Raw genomic sequence first — 20,614 nt, 5'->3', positions numbered from 1 at the left:
TCAGCCAGAAATTCACTGATCTCTTTACGTGGACTTAAAAAAAACCTTTTTATTTTTGGCAATTTTCAAACATACTAAGAAATAAAGAGAAAAGACTAATGAACCTCCAAGTATCCATTACGAAGCTTCAGCAATTTTCAACATTTTGCTAAATGTTTTTTAGAAGGACTTTTAATTACAAAAAACATTTACATCTTTACAAAGGGATGGATTTATAGGACCTATCTAGAACTTCCTGTCCTTTATAATTTTTTAGACTTAAATTTCAAGGTCTCACACCCACATTTCAGTTTTATTGTATCAAGCTCATTTTGTTTTTGCAAACACAGATATTCACATTTCTTTCAGTTGAAAGAAAAAGCTCCTTCTTATTTTCATTTGTACCTCACACTTCTGATGAAATCATCTGCTGAATCTTAAATGTTTTGATGTTCCTATTTTTTCCCAAAACTGTACCCTTGTAATATTCATTATTTTTGCTTTATTGTGCTTATGTATTTTTTCTTTATCAGAATAATTTTATTCTGTTATTCACATGCTCTTAAGACATCATCCCCTAAATTATTTTACAGTTGGAAATCTGATGTTTTCATGTCTCTTACCGAACAATTTTCTCTAGGTAGAATCCATAATTGCTCTTGGTAGCCCATTTCAGAATTTTAAAAGTACAGTTCCTCTTTCCTCTTATTTACCTATTGCAGCAGTCATCAAGTAACCTGTTAATCTTTTTTCCCCCAAAATTCCAATTCTCTGATCTTTTTCTCATGGAGCTTTTTTTCTACCTTCTCATTAATTGTGCACATTTTAGTGAATATTCAAGAAGACTAAAATGTCAGTAAGCAAATATATGTAAATATAATTTCTAGATATTGAATGCCCTCCTGTTGTTTCAGCTAAAAAGAGGTGATAAAACTTTTACTAACCTTTCCAGGATCCCACTCTTGAGTTTTTGTCTGAAGCCGTAGAAGCTCATAAGTTAATTCTAAATTTTCTAATTCAGGTTTGGGAAATCCAGGTAGTACATTGTGTAACTGGAAACCAAATAGCTCCAACCAACTTCTGATGTCTGTGAGACACAATATTAAAAAAGAAAATGAAAAAATCCCATACTTTATAACCTTTGTTGTAGACTTGAAAGATACCTCTCCTGCCTTCAAACTGTTTAGGCAATAGAAGTTAGGAATAAAACATTTCTGTATGTATGTATGTATGTATGTATGTATGTATGTATGTATGAGATGTAGTCTCACTCTGTTGCCCAGGCTGGAGTACAGTGGTGTAATCTTGGTTCACTGCAACCTCCATCTTCTGGGTTCAAGTGATTCTCCTGCCTCAGCCTCCTGAGTAGCTGGGATTATAGGCACGTGCCAGCACACCTGGCTAATTTTTGTATTTTTAGTAGAGATGGGGTTTCACCATGTTCGCCAGGCTGGTCTTGAACTCCTGGCCTCAAGTGATCTGCCTGCCTCAGCCTCCCAATGCTGGGATTACAGGCGTGAGCCACCACACCCAGCCTAAAACTCCCCTTTATATGACCCACACTAAAACACCTGATCCTCTCTCTACAAGGAAAAGTTTTGATTTGTGGATAACCCTGGATTATAAGCTCAGCCTACTACATTGAAATTCCTAATGTGATAGTGGTACTAAGGCCACAAGGATCATCATGTTAGATTTATATGATGAAACAGAACCCTGAATTTTTCTTTTATGTAATTATTCATCTAAGCATGTAAGAGTAAAACATAGAAATGGCTAAAAAGAAAATGTAGCAGGATGCAAAAGCATTATGTTTTATGTTAACATGCATGTTTTGCTCACTCCAAAAATCTAAGGAAGACAGCAAATGCACAATAACCTGTGGGCTAACTGTCAGGAAGAGGAAGCACATTTACAAAGGCATTGAGATTCTGTGATAAAATCAACAGCACTGAGTTACTCAGGTTTAAAGTTTTAAATAGTTTAAATACCTGTGGTATACTTTGCAACATCTTGAATTTTGCCAACTGGGTAGTTATTTTCAAAGGAGTAGAGGTTGAATGGTTTAGGAAGGAGGTTCAACTGTTTCCATATGTGATGATTAGGCGTTGTCCATCTGCCAGCGACAACATCATAATCCCTTTGCCCCAGGTGCACTAATTTAGTAAGGAAATCATAGAGTCCTCCATGAAAACCAATAACGACCTGAAAGTCAGGGTAAGTGTCATGGTAGATATCGCCATAAGGTGTGTATAGTATCTCCTTTATGACTTGACCTCGGCTGCTGAACACAGCTAGTGGGGTACCTGTATTATCACAGGCTACGTAATATTCTTCACCACTGCTTAACTCCATGGCAATAAGGTGACCTTGGAGATCATAATACAGAGATGTAATCTCCGAGCTTGTGTGGTTGTACAAATGAGTAACTCTTATGGGGTTGGTAAGGTCTGCATAAAAGAACTGGAGGTGCTGCCCTAGGCTGGACTTACTCGCGACGCGTCGCCCAAGCCCATCATAGTAATACTGCACAGTCCAGCCAGAAGCCTTATTGTAGGCTTTCTGCAGCAGGCCATTAGAATTATATTCAAAAATGTCATTTCCCCTCTGCCTCAGAAAGCCATCTTCATCCATTTTATACTGAATTTCTCCTAATCTGGTGATGCGGTCTCGGAGGTCATATCGGAGAGGAGTAAGACGAGCACTATTCCCATGGCTTAAGAGGTTGATGTTTCCATTCAGATCATAACTATAACGCCACTGGGTTTTGTCATTTACAGAAACAGTCTGAAGTTGCCCATCAGCATCATATTCATAGAAGTACCTTGTTATATTGGCATCTACTCCTACCCTTATGTCACATATTACCATGCGGCCCACATTATCATATTGAATAGTCATCCAGTAGGCAATTGCCTTTAGGATTTCATATTGGACTTCAATGACTTGTCCATTGGCACTGAAGATTTTGGTGTGTTTCATCACTGTAGTAGTTATGACCTGATTTAAATCATAATTAATTACACTGAATTTTCCAAACTGCTCTGTTCTGCCAGAGACATCAACATATCGGTACAGATCTATAGGCAAAGGGGTTTCATTGATTACAGCTTGCATGCTGGTGACACGGAAATTGTTGTAGCTGTAGTCGAACCGTGCATTCACAAGACCTTCTTCACTGAATCTGAAAATCTGGCGTCCAATAAGAGGCCCTATAGGAACCAAAACAAAAACAGTAAAAAGCTAGGTGATCAGTGTGGAAGAATCAGAAAGGTCTAGTGTTATTTTATTTAGTACCGGTGCTTTTATATTCATAATAAAATATTAGAGATTGATCTCTGATATCAAATGCCTGGGCATATTATCTCCTGGATATATATTCTCATAGTGGTAATCCTCAAATATAAAAAAATTAAAATACTGTATAGTTATGGAACATTTTAATTATAGAAACTACAGAAGTAATAACATCCAGTAGCCCAGGGTGATGAAATTGATATTATGAACATGTTTTCTTGCTACAATCACTGAAAAAAATGCTTTCATTTCATTTAACCTTTGCTACAAAGTCAGTGGGTCAGGTTTTGACAAATTCCAGCATTAAAGTAACTGGATTTAGGCATTCTATAAACCCAAAGGGTAAAATACATTAGAAAGTTCTGACTTGTGAAGATATTTTGTCATCAACTGAGGCTTATAAAGGTTACACAGGGCTTGAGCTAGTTTCAGTGAGACTTCTATCTTGCAGTTTCATCTTTGAGAAGATTTGGTGCTGAGCAGGAATGGGTATACAGTTACACTAGGCACTTGGATTTCAAATTACTTGAGAGCTGAAAGAAAGAAATGTACTATATGTTTTTAAGAAATCAGTTTTCATCAGACTATAACATGCTTTAAATTTTCAATGTCAGATACTTTGATAAGTAAAGTGAAAGTTGGGTTGAAGATGTGTAGATTAATGCTTCTATCTCACACTGTGGTCGGTAAAAATTTCATAAGAAAATAGTGATGTTGTTGTAGACGTCATCACTCTTTCACAACAAACCTGTTTGCCTGTATCTGATTGTGCAGATGAATCCGTCATACATCAGGTGTATTGTCTTAATCACTCCAGAAGACTCTTCATATGTTAATGTGACCTGAGTGGTATCATAGAGCACCTCAGAAAGCCTTGCTTGCTTGGTGTACTTGTACAAGACTCTGCGCCCTGTCCCCAGATGCAGGGTCTGTAGCAATCGGCCATCTCGACTATAGTCTTGGATAAAAGAAGTGCTACTGTCTGGTGGGGTGTAGATGTTCCGGTAGTAGCCCACTGAAAGCATGGTTTGTAAGCTGTGACGCACCATGCTAGGCATGGTGACTGAGAGCAGACAATCTGGTTGGTCGTACTCAAAGATATAACGCCGCTGGCTATGTAAGAGAAGCATCACAGACTGAAACGAGACAAAGGCAGAATAGCACATTATGGACAACTACAGTTGAGGCGATTAAAGAAAATACACATTCATCCATTCAACACAAATTAATCAAGCACTTTCTGTGTGCCAGACACTGTGGCAAATCCTAGTGGATACAGTAGTGCACAATAGTGGTGTCTATCTTTATGAAATTTACAGTTTTAATGGAGGAGAAAGACAAGCAACCAAGCAATTACAATATAGTGTGAAATGTGTTATGACGGGGGAGTTACAGAGTGCTTCTGGAAGGCAGAGAAAGACCAACTTACTCAGACTTGAGAGGCCAGAAAAGGCTTATTGGATAAAGTGGCATCTGAGTTGAGACATAAAGATTGCCTGGGGATTGTCCAGGCGAAGGCAGGGAGCCTGGGGCATGGGTAGGGAAAGAGTATTCTTGGCCGAAAGCACAGCCTTGTGAGGGTCTGGATATGAAAAAGAACATGGCTTTTTCAGAGAATGAGAGACGTTTTGTGTGGCTAGAGCTTGAGTATGTTGGGAATGGTGGGAATGGCAGGAGATGACGTCAGCTACGTAGGCTGAGTCCAGATCATGCTAGGCTTTCTAAGCCACACTAAGGAGTTTGGATTTAAGTAGGTTGGCAACAGGGAGTCATCAAAGGGTTTCTGTTTTATTTCATTATTTTTTAGAGCCAGGGTCTCACTGTGTTGCCCAGGCTGGAGTGCAGTGGTATAGTAATAGTTCACTGCAGCCTCAAACTCCTGAGCTTAGGCCATCCTCCTGTCTCAGCCTCCTGCGTAGCTGGGACTACCAATGTGTGCCACTGCATCTGGCACTCTTGAAGGGTTTTAAGAAAGTTAAGGGATGGTTGCAAGAGGGCACGTGCAAGCTGGGAGAAACTGTCAAGTTGGTATTTTAGAAAGGTTGCTTCAATGTGCATATGTTTCAGAGGAAGGTAAATGGATGGCAGGGCATTTCACAAATTAATTTATAGTTACCGTAAAGTATTGATTGACTTCACAGAGATATCTTCCTAAAAATTGTGCATAAAATATTATTATGGTATTATTATTGTTTTGCAATTGATGTTTTAACTTCACATTTCCATTTGTGTTTTAATATTAGGGAAGCATGTCATTAAAATTGAATGATTCTCTGGTTATGCAACCCCTTTCCCCTAAACTGATCTGTATTTCAGAAACAGTTGTTTGTTGAGGTATAATGCTTAGCAGGTAATAGGTGTTTCATAAATAATGATTGTCTTGTTTTAATTCTAAATACAGACATAAAAGGAGCACTGTTTTAGGGAGGACTGTAATTGACATGTGCATCTCATCTTTTAATAAAAATAAAAATTTCTCATCCTTGGAGATTCTGATATGACTCCCTAGGGGAGCTTTAATCTTCTCCTTTTGAAAATTACCTTTTCAAGCAAAGGGATTTAGTTGAGGGTTATTTATTCAAGTTTGTGTTATGAAAACAATAGGTATAGTTTCATTTTCTAAGCACAAATTATATGTTTATGAATGTGAATTACATAAGTATATGTAATGTGCATTTATATCTTCTAAATATGACATTACATTCTAATATTGAATGTGCTTTCTGAAACTGCATATCCTCCCTACCCTTCCAAGAATTATTGATTTTGAATTGCATCTCAGTACCATGAAGTCAAAGTCAGTGGTTATTTGGTCGGTTGCTCATTCTTTCTTTTCTACCAACATTATGCCTGGAGAACCAGAGGTGAGTGCAGAAATCCTGTCAATTCGTCACTTGTGAACAACCGGCAGCTTGCCACAGCCTACCGTTCCACCACTGTGACCTCTGAAAACCTCCTGAACAAAAGGAAGGAGACTTGGAAATCCTGAATGGGCTTGGAGACATTAAGGGGTAACTGCCTCCCTGGACCAAGGCAGAATTCAATAGAACCAGCAAGAAATTTTCCTATGAGTGGGAAAGCAGGTGGCAGGGAGCAGGGGTGGAAAGGCTTTATACAGGAATTGTGGAAAAGCTTTTGCATTATCTCTAGGCTGAAAGTCACATTTCTCAGTTCCTTTCCACTCTCTTCTGTCAACTTGCCGTGAGTAAATGACATCTGTCACCTGTGACACGGGCCAGGGACTATCACCATATGGCCCCCACACATTATCTAGTACCAGCCTGCCTGGGCCATGCCTTTTCCAGTCGCTGTAACAGCCTTTCCAAGTATTTATGGCATGTCATTGTTATTCTCTCCTCTGTTCTCATCCTCCAGCCTGCAGTAAACTACTGCCTGAACCCTGTTCCTAGGTGGTGCTGATGCTGGGCTGTCTCAAAAGCCCTTGGTCTGTTTCAAAGCTTCCTGCCAATGGCAAGAATGTGGATGATGTGATTAGAAATCAAATGAATGTAACTGTTATGTTGCCAAAATACCATTTAGCTCTCATTTGGCTGCTTTTTCACTTTGGGTGGGCATTATTATCAGTTTGCTCAAAAACAATGCTTACGAATCTATCCAATGTCCACAATGCTGCTATAGGATAAAAGGCCATTTCTTATTAATCCAAATAACAGAGTGGAAGACTTTTATTCTTTTAATTGATTGTGAGGTTTTAAAAGATATAATTGTAAAAGCAACAACAACAACAGCAACAGCAATCATGGCTGTATGCTTATTTGAACGAGACTAGAAATGAGAGCAGAAATTTGAAAAGTTAAAGCATTTGAGTGACCACCAGATGGCAGTGTGGCGCCACCTGGAAGCTGAAGCCACAGTCGTCGTTCTGTCCCTCTGGGCAGCCTCTGAAAATGTCAGCCCCAAAGAGGCAATTGCTGTAAATGTATAAGGCTAAAATATCTTATTAAATGATTATAAAATATATTTAAATGCATTTTTAAAATGAAGTTCATAAGAATTATTTTAGGAAACTGAAAGATTTACATTTACTGTAATACAAAATTTTAGCCCACAAGTCTTCAAAATATAATTAACTCAGAGAAGTCTCATAAATCAAGACAGAGAATTAATGATCACATAGAGAAAATTTAAGAAACAATAATTGATTTTTTTAATAGGGAAGAGATCATTAAGCAACCCCAGCCATTATCCAAATAATTATTTTTCTCCTAATGGCTACAAACCATTGTGCATGAAAATGATAAGCATAACTTTCACTTACTCTAGAGGAAGTCAAACTATTTTTACAAAATTTCTGTGTGTTAAGGTGAAAAATCTGCTGCTGCTTTTTAATACATCGTGACACAGGTATGGCAAGCAAATTCACAAGGTAATACCAGAGTATTTTGTGGTGTAAAAAGAGAAATCCATGTTAAAACTTGAGAATTCTTAGTTTAAAATATACTATGAGAATCAGTCTCTTTATTCCTGCTGTTCCCCGTCATAGTGAGAGAATGTGCCACAAAGGCCATATTAAAGAGAAGACTGGAAAGAACACAAGGGGATGCAAAACCTCAAGTCACTGAAAAAGTTACATGTTACTTGGGATTTTGGTAAATTCAATGTTCGTTCCCTTTTTCCCTCTAGAATCACAATTTCAAAGATGCTTTAATTTTCTCCCTCCCTCCCTCCCTCCCTTCTTCCCTCCCTTCCTTTTTTCTGCTCTTTCTTGCTTTGATTTACCTCCAAGTGGCAGTAAGTGCTAGCTAGCATTTAAATTCTCTACTTGGGTGCTTTATATTAAGTTATTTCATTTAATTATATCTATTAAGTGAATTAGTTATGATTACTGGTAATAATAATGTTAATAAAATCAATTTTATGACAAATGATTTTTGGAAAGTAAAGAATCATTCCGTAAGTATGCGTTTTGTAGGTTCTGAGTTTTGCATAACAGGATTGCTTAAATCAGTAGCTACCCTTTTAATTAGAGAACAAATTAAATATAAAATCAAGAAAGGAACAAAAGTGAACTCAAAGGTACAAATAAGCTGGTTTGTCTCACTGGTCAGAAAGTTACCAGGACTTGTCTTGATACCTTATTCTGGGTGAGGAAGGTCTTACTTTTGTACACTGCAGACACTGGCAGTCTCACTGAGGTTTTTGTTTGTTTGCTTAGCAATTATTGCCAACTAGGTTTCTGTGGCAAAGAGAACTTATGAAGTTTGCTTCACGTGATTCTTTGCTTAAGTAAATTTGATGGAATAATCAGTGAATTCAGAAAAGAGAAACAATAAAATCTCCTCACTGGTGTCAGAGAAGAGGCTCAATAACTGCACCCAGGGATGAAATTGAAGTTTTCAATAGGCTCTTATGTTATTGTGCAGATAGTCTAAAGGGAAAGTCTTATGAGACCTAGATGTGACTGTCTATAGGCAATTAGCTCAGTTGGTTGGACTCTAGTGTCATTGAGGTTGGAATTACAAATGCAAACCCACGTATGCTTCTAAGGAGTGCTGGCTACTTATGTAGTCATGTGGAGGACATGTAGAAAGATTGGTGCAAACGTGTCTTCCTTTCTGGAAAACTAATTCAGCCAATATTCTGTTAGTGATCAGTAGCATCTGTTTTCCTTCATATGAAGGTCATCAATATACACCTTAAGAAATACTTCACCTATGCACACATACCAGCAAATATTTGGATTCAGTTAATGTTATGACAGGCTTGGCACTCTGTAGGCACTAGTCATACGGTTTTGCCAATCATTCTTGTTACCAAAATTCAAAAGAGGAAAGACCTGCTCTATGAGATTCAGATTTTGCCAGTGTAGAGGATAGATTATAGATTTGATGAATGTTTTTAGCAGAAAAGGACACGAGGTGGATTCAGCAAAGGACTCCTTCCTTTTGCCCTGGCTCCCAGGTGAACTCTGCTTTATCTCCAGGCATTTCTAACTTGGTAAATTCTCCAGCAATAAACTCTGGGAACTAGTAACATGGTTTTATAATGACATATAACCACTGGCACACTATTTTTATTAACTTTGGGGAGGGTGTATCAGAAAAGTTGGGCATTACTTGGTACCAACAGGGAAATCTGCCATGTGAGCTATGAGCTCCTATGACTTTTCTAAGAACATCTAGAAGCTACCTTATACGGATTACTCTTGAATTCTCAAGGGAAGGCATTTTTCAATTTTTGTAGAAATTAATTTAGGACTGATGAATTCCTAAATGTGTTGAAAGAATAGATTTGGGAAGCAAGAGGCACTATCTTAGGAGATTAGACATTGAGATAGAGATCAATTACTCTTACTGTCCTCTGGTACCAATCTGGCCAGAAACCATTTTGCTCTGTAGGGGCTGATGTTTGACAAATGGTTCCTGTAGTGGGATTAAAATGTTTTTCTATTATTCCCAGACACAGGCCACAAGCTCCCATTATTGGAAGCTATTGGAGACTCAGTGTACACAAAAGAGTATTACCAATGAGGCCCCACTATCACCATTCCCGCAGGCTGATTACTTTTGGAAATTAGTCTTCAAATGCATACAACTAAAATTTCACTGACTATCCTAACAAAATTAGAATTGCTTATCCTCTGGGTAAAAAGCCTTTTACCAGAGCTGAGTACATTAACACAATTTTATAATTTTCTAGCTATTTTTCCCTCAGTATGAGCTTTCATAATAATAAAGATACCTTTTCAAAAGCATGAACAAAGATGTTCAAATAAGGAGAAAGCTAAGCCATTATTCTTACTTTAGTCTGAAAGAGTACTTGGCAGAGTGTGGGACTGGGGAAAATTTTCAGCTGAAAAACAGTTTATCCTTATAAGTTCAACATCTTTTTGTTACTTTTACAGAACAGAACAGCTGGAACACAGACTTTTCTCCTGCAGGTCCTCACCAAGATGGACAATTAGGGCCATTTTCGATAGTCTCATTCAGAAACTTGAAACTTGTCTTTTACCCCTATGTACTTACTTTTTCTAAGTAGGTATAGCTCCAAATTTTCCCATCAGCCCAAGTTCTTGAAATAATTTTTCCACTCTGGTCATACTCCATTTTTTCATTCCATGTCCCTCTTTGAATAAACGTCACCAATCCCGAAGGTGAATATGTGATGTTCACTTCATTATATCTGCTTACGGGAGACCACAGAATGGGTCGCCCAGTCTGGTCATAAAGAATTCGAAGGGTGAATTTTCGATGATCATCATAGATCTTTCCTGTGTGGGTTATATGATCAAAATCTATGGAGAGTAGGTTTCTGTTGTGGGCCTATGAGAAAGAAATATGAAATACATTTTAAGCACAGCCTTGTTCCCCTCATTAGAGCACTGACAATCATGAATCCTTTCCCGATTACCCAACGATAGAGTCTCTCTTGCCTCTGAAGCCTGATGGCTTCACATTCCACAGATGCCACCTGTCTTTATTCCTCTACCACACTGTACACTCCCGGAGAGCAGGGCTATGTCTTAATTCCCAGGACAGTACTTGGCATACTCTAGACTCTCAATATGTGGTTGTTGATTGCTTTTTCCCCAGCTCAAGCCTGAAGTGTAGTGCCACAGTTTTCAGTAATTACGTGATCTTATTTTATGTAAGTCAGTTGCCTACTAAGGAGTGGGTCTTCCTTCACCCTTTTCACCAGTGAAGTGGCCATAACATAAAATGGTGAATTATTTGTGTGATTAGAAATCAGACAAAAGGAAGACAGTGAGCCCCCTCTAACTTATACAGATTCCCTTCTTTGGTTTCCTCGTTCACCTGGGCTTGGAGTTTTATATATGATTTATGATTTCACACCTATTATAGGGGAACTCAGGTTGCCTTGCCCTCTAGTTATGGAGTCTCACTTAGCAATAGTTTCATGGAGGCCCACAGGTAAATGAACTAAGTGTTGGTAGGTCCCACAGCATTCGCAAGGGCAGCACTACTAACTGTGGTTAAAACATAGAGTTAGGTTTGGATTCCAAGTTTAGAAACAGTACTTTCACATGGTTCTGGTTCTAGACTTCTTTTACTGCCTGGTAGCATTTTCTCTGGGCACCTCAGAACCTTGCAGTAGTCACAGAGTGATTCTGATTCAGGGGATCTTGAACTGGATTCCATGAAAGACAGTACTGAATGGTGCCTGACTGATGAAATTCATCTGGGTTCACACAAGATAACCAAATAACTAAATGACTTCGTAAAAAGAAAAAAAAAAAGTTTAAAAAATCAGCTGATGGACAACTGATCTGATTTTTTCCACTTTTCAGCTAGTAGTGTCAGTGTTTGCTAGATCTACCAGTAACTTCTGCTTTGGGTAGCTGATTACAACACAATCACTTAGAAAATGCAATCCTCAACTGTTTTGTTGTGTGTGTGTTTCAGAAAAAAAAGGTGTTGTTCTTGATTTTAGTCATTAAGAGGTTCAGTCCCTACTGGCCAGTGCACTGAAGAAGGCCCTGTGGAAGAGGGGAGCTTTGAAGAAGGGGTAGGTGGAAAGTGCAGGGAAGGAATTTTAAAATTTATTTCATTTTAGCTTAGTTCAGTTTAGTTAAGTTTTAGTTTTAGTGGGTTTTGTGTTTTGTTGTGTTAAAACTTTTTATTTTTAAATAGTCTGACTCACAAGAAGTTGCAAAAATGGTAGAGGTGCTGTGTCCCCTTCACCCAGCTTTTAGGGGACAGACTTCTGATTTGGGTGGAGACAGTCCTACTGTATCTGGCAGGAACAAAAACAAGAATGAAAAAGGAGAGCCTTTGAGGAGTCTAAGTAGCAGTGAACTGTAGTCAGGAGACATTTAAACTAGCTACTTGTCTGTTCACCCGTCATCTCTTCTATCTGGGCTTTAGTTGTCTTATCTGTGACACAAGAGTGTTGTTACCATTTTACACCACAAACTTGTGCCAAGAATTAAATGAGATTACATATACAGGTACTTGGTAAACTGTGAAATAACACTAGTAATTGTTATTTTTATAACATAACTATTACTTTTCTCATTTTATTTAGGCTTGTGAATAGAACCACATTTCAGATTCCAAGGTGATTGTAGCTTAGTGTACTAGATTTATATCTGTCAGAGTTGTCAACATGATCCTGAATGAAATGTTAAATATCTTGTTAATGAAGGGGAGGAGTGAAACTCACATTACGATTTGACTACATTAATCATAGTCAGATTAAACTGATTCACTAGCTACTCAACTAAACTTGATGTTAATTTTAACTTTTGTGGTCAAGGATCTGTTTAACTCTCTGAAATCTATGCAATGTATCCCAAGAAAAGTGCACATAAAATGCATATATAACATTTTAAAAATATACTCTTAGGGGGCTTTGAACCTTTCTGAAAAACCCAAACATAAAACCTTTTCAGGTCTCAGGAATCCAAGATCAACATCCTGGTTCAAAAAGAGTTTTGATCTTAGAGGTCTGGATGGCTGCAAAGCTAATGCTCTCATACCAGACTCTGGTCTTCCTTTGTTCAGAATCTTGTGCTCTTTGCTTTAAAAAGTAACCTTTCCCCCCCACCCCCAATTATAAAAGTGATAACTTTTTCATGGCAGAAAAATTAGAAATATAGAAATGCACAAAGGATATAATTACATGTAATCCCACCATCCAATGAAAATCACTGTTAACACTTCACTGCATTTCATTTCATTTATCTTACTTTTTTGGCATAATCTGTGCATACATTCAAAACATACAACTAGGATTGTATTTAAAGTTTTGTGTCCTACTTTTATAGCTAATGTTTTATCTTTAGCATTCCCTGTGTTATTCAATATTCTTAAAATATACCTTTTAATGGTTTCATGTCTTACTACATGATAAACACTTATTTATCTATTCTCTCAAATAGAAATCAGAAAGTAGAGTTTTTGTTTTTTTCTTTCATATCACGTTTTGCTGAACATTTTTATAAATAAATATTTCCATAATACAGAGCCCGATGAGTGAAATTACTGGGTCAAATGAGACATATTAAAAGACCCCTGAGGCAACCTGCGAGATTACTTTATAGTGCACAGAGGTTGTACAAATTCATACTCCCATTAGCTAGTAGTGGGAGAGGTTATCTCATTCCATCCTTACTAGCATTGAGTATTATCAGTTAGTTAACTTTTCCCAATACTAGAGTGGGAAAATGATACACTGCTGTGGCTTAAATTTGCATTTATTTGATTACTAGTGAGGCTGAACACTTTTTAACATCTATTGGCCACATGTGTATCTTCTATAAATTGTCTGCTCGTGACATTTGCCCATTTTTCTATTGGGGTATGACACTTTGCTTTTTAAACCTCTTTTGGTTTCACTTTCTTCATTGGTCAGCTGGGGCCAATGATATTTGCCCTTAATTTGAACTTCTGAATAAAAAAAAAAGAAGACCTATCAAATGTTCCATGCCATGAATTGCATCCAGAAGACTAGTGATTAGATGCTTAAATTATCTGGGGGCAAGTGCTGTTTGTGTCAGGGGTAGGTTTAATTCAGGGAGTACAACCACAAATTGGGACTCTTGACTCTTTATACCATCTGTGGCCAATGCATGTAGTGTTGTCTTGCATAGATATACAGCCACCTGTTGTTATGTGCTTATGTGTTGTTATGTGCACCTAAAAGGTGATAAGAAAAGCACATATTTCCTGTCTTTTGATACAACGGGCTTGGAAGACTATAGGAAACCAGGTGTTCTTTCTTGAACTACCCTTCCTGTGGTTTTACAGCCACATATCTCCAACTGTAATACTGTTCATTTACAATAGCTGTAAAATATCCATGTACTCCCAGAGACGGTTGTAACTGTTGCAATTTATGCTATAATGATAGTTAAAGAGCCAAAGTAACAAGTGATTTCCAGTTCAACTAAATTTGTGGTTTCATTTGTCTGATAGATTAAGTTTACTACTCAAGAACACATTTCTTAATAAAGTCATTATAGCTACATAAGCAGGGATCACTGTTTAAAATCCACCACAAAGCAAGCAGAGGACAATTCTGCCTAATCTTCTTTCTCTGCCTGTCAAGACGTCTGCTGCTGTGCTTCTCTGTTTATGGAAAATGCACTCTGATATTCCAGTGCTGCTGAAACACTAGTTTCAAAGTCAGGTTTGGAAGTTAATGTAAAATTCAGCTAAGAGCTAAAAAAGAGTGAAGGGACTGAAGATGTCACAGATTCCTTCCTGAGTCTCCTGGGGAAACCATGTGTGAGAAGCCTGGCAAAGAGAGTGCTTTTCCAGCTGAGCTCTCCCAACCTCTTTTCTTTTTTAAATCTTTTTCAAGCTGGAGTTTTGCTCTTGTTGCCCAGGTTGGAGTGCAATGGCATGATCTCGGTTCACTGCAACCTCCACTTCCCAGTTCAAGCGATTCTCCTGCCTCAGCCTCCCGAGTAGCTGGGATTACAGGTGCCTGCCACCATGCCCAGCTAATTTTTTTGTATTTTTAGTAGAGACAAGTTTTCGCCATGTTGGCCAGGCTGGTCTCGAACTCCTGACCTCAGGCAATCCACCCACCTCACCCCCCGCAAAGTGCTGGGATTACAGGCATGAGCCACCCCGCCTGGCCTCCAACCTCTTTCTTGAGTACTCATGTGCCACCAGACTCTATGATAGGAATAAGAACTAGGCTGAACACTACCGACTACTGGGGTGGTAGGCAAGGCTGAGAAAGCTCCACATTCATACAAGTGCTTTCCTGAAAGATGATAGCGCTTGACCTAAGTGTGGACCATCAATCTTTATTTCCACTCTTGTTTCAGTATTCAATCTACACTAATCCTTTCCCTGGAAAAGAGAAGGAGGAAAAAAAAAAGACTGAGATTTGGGAATAGCTCCAAGTTAAAAAGGGTATCTTTGGACAGCTGTGCATTGAACAAAACCTTTGAGTTTGGCAACTGACAAGCTATATGGTGTGGTAAGAAAACTGTTTGGTAATAGGTTTTTAATAAGGAAAGATGGATCTATGCTGTAATGCATCCTTTGGTTTCCCTTAGTTTTTTTTTCAGCTATACTAGGAGACAGGCTTGATTATTGTTCATACTAGGACCAGAGAGGAAAGAGGAAAGAGTGTGCTCTGGAGAACCATGAATAGTGTTGCTGGCAGAAATGAAAGGGCCTGTGAAAAGAGGGTATATGGGGAAAAGCAAAGCCCTTTCCTGCTCTTTCTGAGGACTTTGTGTTCTAATTGTTCAAGAGAAAATCCTTTCAACCCTTCTGATTTGAAAGTCATTCAGTTAGAAGAATAACATTGTACTAGGTTGATCTAAAGGCAATTGGTGATATTTAGCTGTTTTTGACCTACACAAAGGGCAATTTGCTATGGTTCAGCTGACTACACACTCGCATACCCACACCTGTGAATGTGCTGAACTCTGAGCTATGATCACTGCAGTTGATTTTCTCCCCTCCTTAAGGAGAAGGCTGAATTTTCAAGGACACTGTCTAGCATTTTAACTCACTAGACAACTGTGTTACTTGTTTAATTTTTGCTGAAGAAATTGGAAGGCAAATAAGTGAGATGGGCCAAATAGCCATGTCAGAGTTTGGAAGATCCTGCATTTAATTTTTGTTTTTGTTTTTGTTTTTGAGAAGGAGTCTCGCTCTGTCGCCCAGGTTGGAGTGCAATGGTGCGATCTCGGCTCACCGCAACCTCTGCCTCCCGGGTTCAAGGGATTCTCCTGCCTCAGCCTCCCAAGTAGCTGGGATTACAGGCACCCGCCACCATGCCCGGTTAATTTTTGTATTTTTAGCAGAGACGGGGTTTCACCATGTTGGCCAGGCTGGTCTTGAAGTGACCCAGTGATCCGCCCGCCTTGGCCTCCCAAAGTTCTGGGATTACAGGCATGAGCCACCGTGCCTGGCCTCCTGCATTTAATTTTTATGAAGTTGTGAGAATGGATAGAAAAGTCACAGTTGGGGCCGGGCGCAGTGGCTCATGCCTGTAATCCCAGTACTTTGGGAGGCCAAGGCAGGTGGATCACGAGGTCAGGAGATCGAGACCATCCTGGCTAATGTGGTGAAACCCCGTCTCTACTAAAAATACAAAAAATTAGCCGGGCATGGTGGCGGGCGCCTGAAGTCCCAGCTACTCGGGAGGCTGAGGCAGGAGAATGGCACGAACCCGAGAGGCAGAGCTTGCCGTGAGTTGAGATTGCACCATGGCACTCCAGCCTGGTCGACAGAGTGAGACTCTGTCTCAAAAAAAAAAAAAAAAGAAAAGTCACAGTTGATCTTAAAAAGTACCACATGCTACTTTACTCTCACTAGTTTTAAGGTAATTAGTATTTGATTTTTAGAGATCAATCACTACATTAATTCCACAGATTTTTTTTTATTGGTATCTCTTGGTAGACAATCAAAAGCTTACTTAAGCCTACTTTTATTTCACAGAGATGCCTACCAATGAACAGGGCATATATTCAGTATTAGCATCAGCCTCTAATATTTTACCTGGAATTCCCATTTTTTTCTTTCTTTTTCAAAGATGACTAAACTTACTTTTTAAAATAGATGGAATAAATGTATAATTTCTCTAGACATTTTATTCTTTAAAAATTATTTCATATTTAACAAGAATCATTGTATGACATTTATGCAGGATTTTCAATTGTTTGTTTACATAGTGGTAGATTTCTAGATAAGAAAAGTTTATATGACATCATCATAATGTTTGATACAAAACTGCTTGAGTTAGAAGGAACCCTTCTGTTCACTCTTACCCAACTACCCACTGTAACTTACAATCACATACAACTAGTTGTTTCTAATTATTTTGAAGAATTTGATTCAATAATGTAATTTTTTAACTACCAAGACACTCCCTTTACTTTGCCAACATATAGAACCTTATCACCAGAAGGGATCTTAGGAAATGGTCTTTTGAGCCAGACTGCCTGAGTTCAAATCCTGTGATGTCTGCTTACTAGCTGTGTGACCTCTCTGTGCCTCAGTTTCTTCATCTGTAAAATGGGAATGATAATGATAAACCCATCTGACAAGGTGTTATAAATAGTAAATGAGTTAATATGTGGCAGTATACATGGTAAGGCTTCAAGGAATGCTAATTGCTGTTGTTATGGTTCATACTACCACTAATAATAGTTTGCACCATCCATGTCCCTCTTTCTATAGATGAGAAAAGTGCAAAATTATGGGCATACCAGATCGTCCTCAAAATCATACTCATTTTTCTCACCCAACTTTGGCCATGTTATTTACCTTGGACCTTTTTTTCTCTAAGCTAATTTGCCCTTGCTTGAATACTTTGCTGTTGACCAATTCATCTGTGTAATCATACAACAGATATTTAAATTTTTTATACCAAATAATTAATGCTCATATATGGGTGAAATGGTATATGAAATAATTCTTTCTTTCTAGTTATCTTAGTAAGGTTGATCCAAGATTAACAAAAATAGGCCAGGCGTGGTGACTCATGCCTGAAGTCCCAGCACTCTAGGAGGCTGAGGTGGGCAGATAGCTTGAGTACAGGAGTTCAAGAACAGTCTGGGCAACATGGCAAGACCCCATCTTCACAAAAACAAAAACAAAAACAAAAAAAAAACACACACAAAAAACAAAAACAAACAAAAACAAAAAACACAGAAAAAACAAAAACAAACAAACAAACAAAAAACCCCCAAAATTAGCCTAGCATGGTGCCATGCACCTGTAGTCCCAGCTACTCAGGAGACTGAGGTGGGAGATTCACTCGAGCCCAGGAGTTAGAGGCTGCAGTGAGCCAAGATCGTACCACTGCACTCCAGTCTGGCAGACAAAAAACAAAAACAAAAAGAAAAACACAACCAAATATAGCAGGTTCTATGATTTGGAAGCCCCAAGAATTCCTGGACCCCCAAAATCAATACTGCCCAGTAGCCTTGACATGGGAAATCTCCTGTCTGCAGGGGGATCCTTAGGGGGAAAAGCACTGTTACTTGACTGAAAACTGCAGATATATTTTTAAGTAGATTAATCTGATTAATCTATCTCCAGTCAGGCTCCCTATCTAAATTTTCACAAAATAAATGCTTCCACCAAACCTGAGGAGAAGGAAGTTAAAATAGTGTTAAGTGAATGAAAATCTAACTCTGAGCACCCTGTAGCTGAGGACCAAGGCAATTTCTGAGAATAGGCGGAGAGACCAGAGCCTCTTGGCTGCCCCCACCAATTCCCCATCATTTATCAGCCTGAGACCCTGTGTTCAACTGAGCTTGTTTCTCCTTCTCAGCTCACATCTGAACACATATGTTTCATTTAAAAACCAACCTATCCTATTCTCAGTTATCTTTGAGTAGAGGAAAAAGTAAATTGTGAGAGTTTTAGATAAGTCCTTGCTTCATTTCACTTGTAAACACATAATAATCCTACTTGATTTTATAATTTGGGTCATAAAGTGCTAAGCCCCCTCCATTGTTTTTCTTTTAATAAAGGAGGCTGCAGTTCAGGGATTTTGCTATAACCTTACAGCTCAGTCTACAAAATCTTATAAACAGCTCCGGGATCCAAAGCTGGGATAAATCTCATATGACAGCATTATTATCCATGGACATAGCAAGGTACAAACTGGATGTAGTTCCTAAACCAGTATGCTTTTGGTGAATGCCCAATTCTTTTACAATTGCCTCTATTGTTATCTGCACTCTAATTTCTCTATTGTCCAGGGAAATGTATTTATGGGGACAGATTGATGCAGCAGATGAGCAGATACATGGACTAGATGCAAAAGTGCTTTGCAAGGAAGGAAGATGAGTCAAACACAACTCAGGTTGGGGGTAAATGGATTTTTTAAATAAATGAAATTTCAGGATGTTAATGTGGCCTATTTCACTTAATGGAGCTGGTGAAGGATGGCTCAGAGGTAACAAATCCCTTGCCTGCTCAGGCTGAGCAGGGTATCATGTTTTCCAACAGTTTGCTTCCCTCACCTTGAAAGGGATCCTGACTTTGTATGAAAAAAAAAAATCACTGATTATTCTCCAAAGATAGGTCTATCCTTTTCTGACTTTTTTTTTTCTTTCCAGCTAAAAGGTCTGGGGGAGGTGTGATCAGCAGCTTTTGGGAACATTTGACATCTGTCATCTTACCAAATGGGCCTTTAAATGAACCTGTCATTTTGTCCTTGAACAATTAATGCTTTATGGCCTGCACACTTGCAAATTACAACCACAATTTTGTGTGGGTTTTCAAAAGGGAGCTCCATTTCCCACAGTACAGAAGGGGTTTCTATGTTATATGACTTGGAAATTCTGTCTCAACAGCTCTGATAGTTCCACCTGCCCTCACTCTGAAATGACAGCTTCACTAGAAGAAATAAATGATTCAGTCCAAGGCATTGAGGAACTTGAGAGCATCAGAGAAGCTTATTCTTTGTATGCTTACAAATGGGTCATTGCATATTTTGGTCCAAGAAGAGAGAAAATTGTCATTAGCTTGTCCCTTGAAAAGCTACCAGAAATGAAGGGACACCATCTCGGAAATAATAACATCAGTGGGGAAAGAGAATTTACTTTGTCAAAATTGGATTCACATGTCCCTTTTGAGAGCATATTCATTTCATTAAATTGGAAATGCCAAATCTGGGGAAATCGAGGCACCAGCATAAACAAAAATCACTAGGAATGGGGAGAGCAGGTAAAAATTAACCAGTTAAGCAACCTCCTTCCTCTTTTTGCCTGCTTCATGCTTTTCCTGCCTGGAAGCCAGCCAGTTGTCCTGTGCCTCCCACACTTGCCAGTATATTAGAGTCGATTATTTGTCTCTTTTTGTCAGCATTGAAATGAGGAGTCAGGCCCTTCCAAGGTAGCTCCACTGAGTGAGGCAATGATTTATAGATTAATTATTTTAAGGAACAAGGCAGCACAGTGTGATGCAGCAGAAAGAGTGCCATGCTAGGTGAGGACCTGCATTTCAGCCCTGGCTCTGATCCTTAATAGCTGGTTGACTTTGGGCAAATCACTTAACCTATCTGGGCCCTGGTCTCCTTATCTGTAAATTGAAAGTAACAGTTGACGGCTGTGGTGATCAAATAAAATCCTGGCTATGAAACCATTTTGTTCACTCTGAGGCATGAAACATATGTAAATGATTGTTATTGTTATTAGACTTCTAGGGGCACGCATGGTAACACCACCTGACCAATAAGGGGCCTCGTTTTTCAGTCACAGGACCTCAGGGAGTAGCCTAGAAGTGATAGAGAGAAGAAGGCCTTGAATTTGTTGCCCTTATAATCCAGTCCACAAATCTGCTCAACTCTGCCACAGGATTGGAAATGGGTCACATTATAATTAGTACTAACTAAACACTTTACTTCTTTTTTTTTTTTTTTTTTTTTTTTT

The 20,614-nt window shown here is 38.7% G+C and overlaps 1 protein-coding gene across 2 annotated transcripts in view; it reads right to left on the bottom strand.

The window, feature by feature from the left end:
• The window catches only part of TENM1 (teneurin transmembrane protein 1), a 604,771-nt gene that overhangs the window by 5,889 nt on the left and 578,268 nt on the right, over nucleotides 1-20,614 (bottom strand). For both annotated transcript variants that reach the window (XM_023198891.1, XM_023198892.1), the window contains 4 exons: nucleotides 10,263-10,559; nucleotides 4,025-4,412; nucleotides 1,971-3,191; nucleotides 924-1,066 (listed from right to left, as the gene is read on the bottom strand). In XM_023198891.1, coding sequence (XP_023054659.1) covers nucleotides 924-1,066; nucleotides 1,971-3,191; nucleotides 4,025-4,412; nucleotides 10,263-10,559 — 2,049 coding nt within the window. The remainder of the gene's footprint in view (nucleotides 1-923; nucleotides 1,067-1,970; nucleotides 3,192-4,024; nucleotides 4,413-10,262; nucleotides 10,560-20,614) is intronic.

This window comes from Piliocolobus tephrosceles, chromosome 12 (assembly GCF_002776525.5).
Source record: "Piliocolobus tephrosceles isolate RC106 chromosome 12, ASM277652v3, whole genome shotgun sequence".
NCBI lineage: Eukaryota > Metazoa > Chordata > Mammalia > Primates > Cercopithecidae > Piliocolobus > Piliocolobus tephrosceles.
Note: the sequence above shows the minus strand (reverse complement) of the source record. Positions and strands in the feature narration are given on the sequence as shown.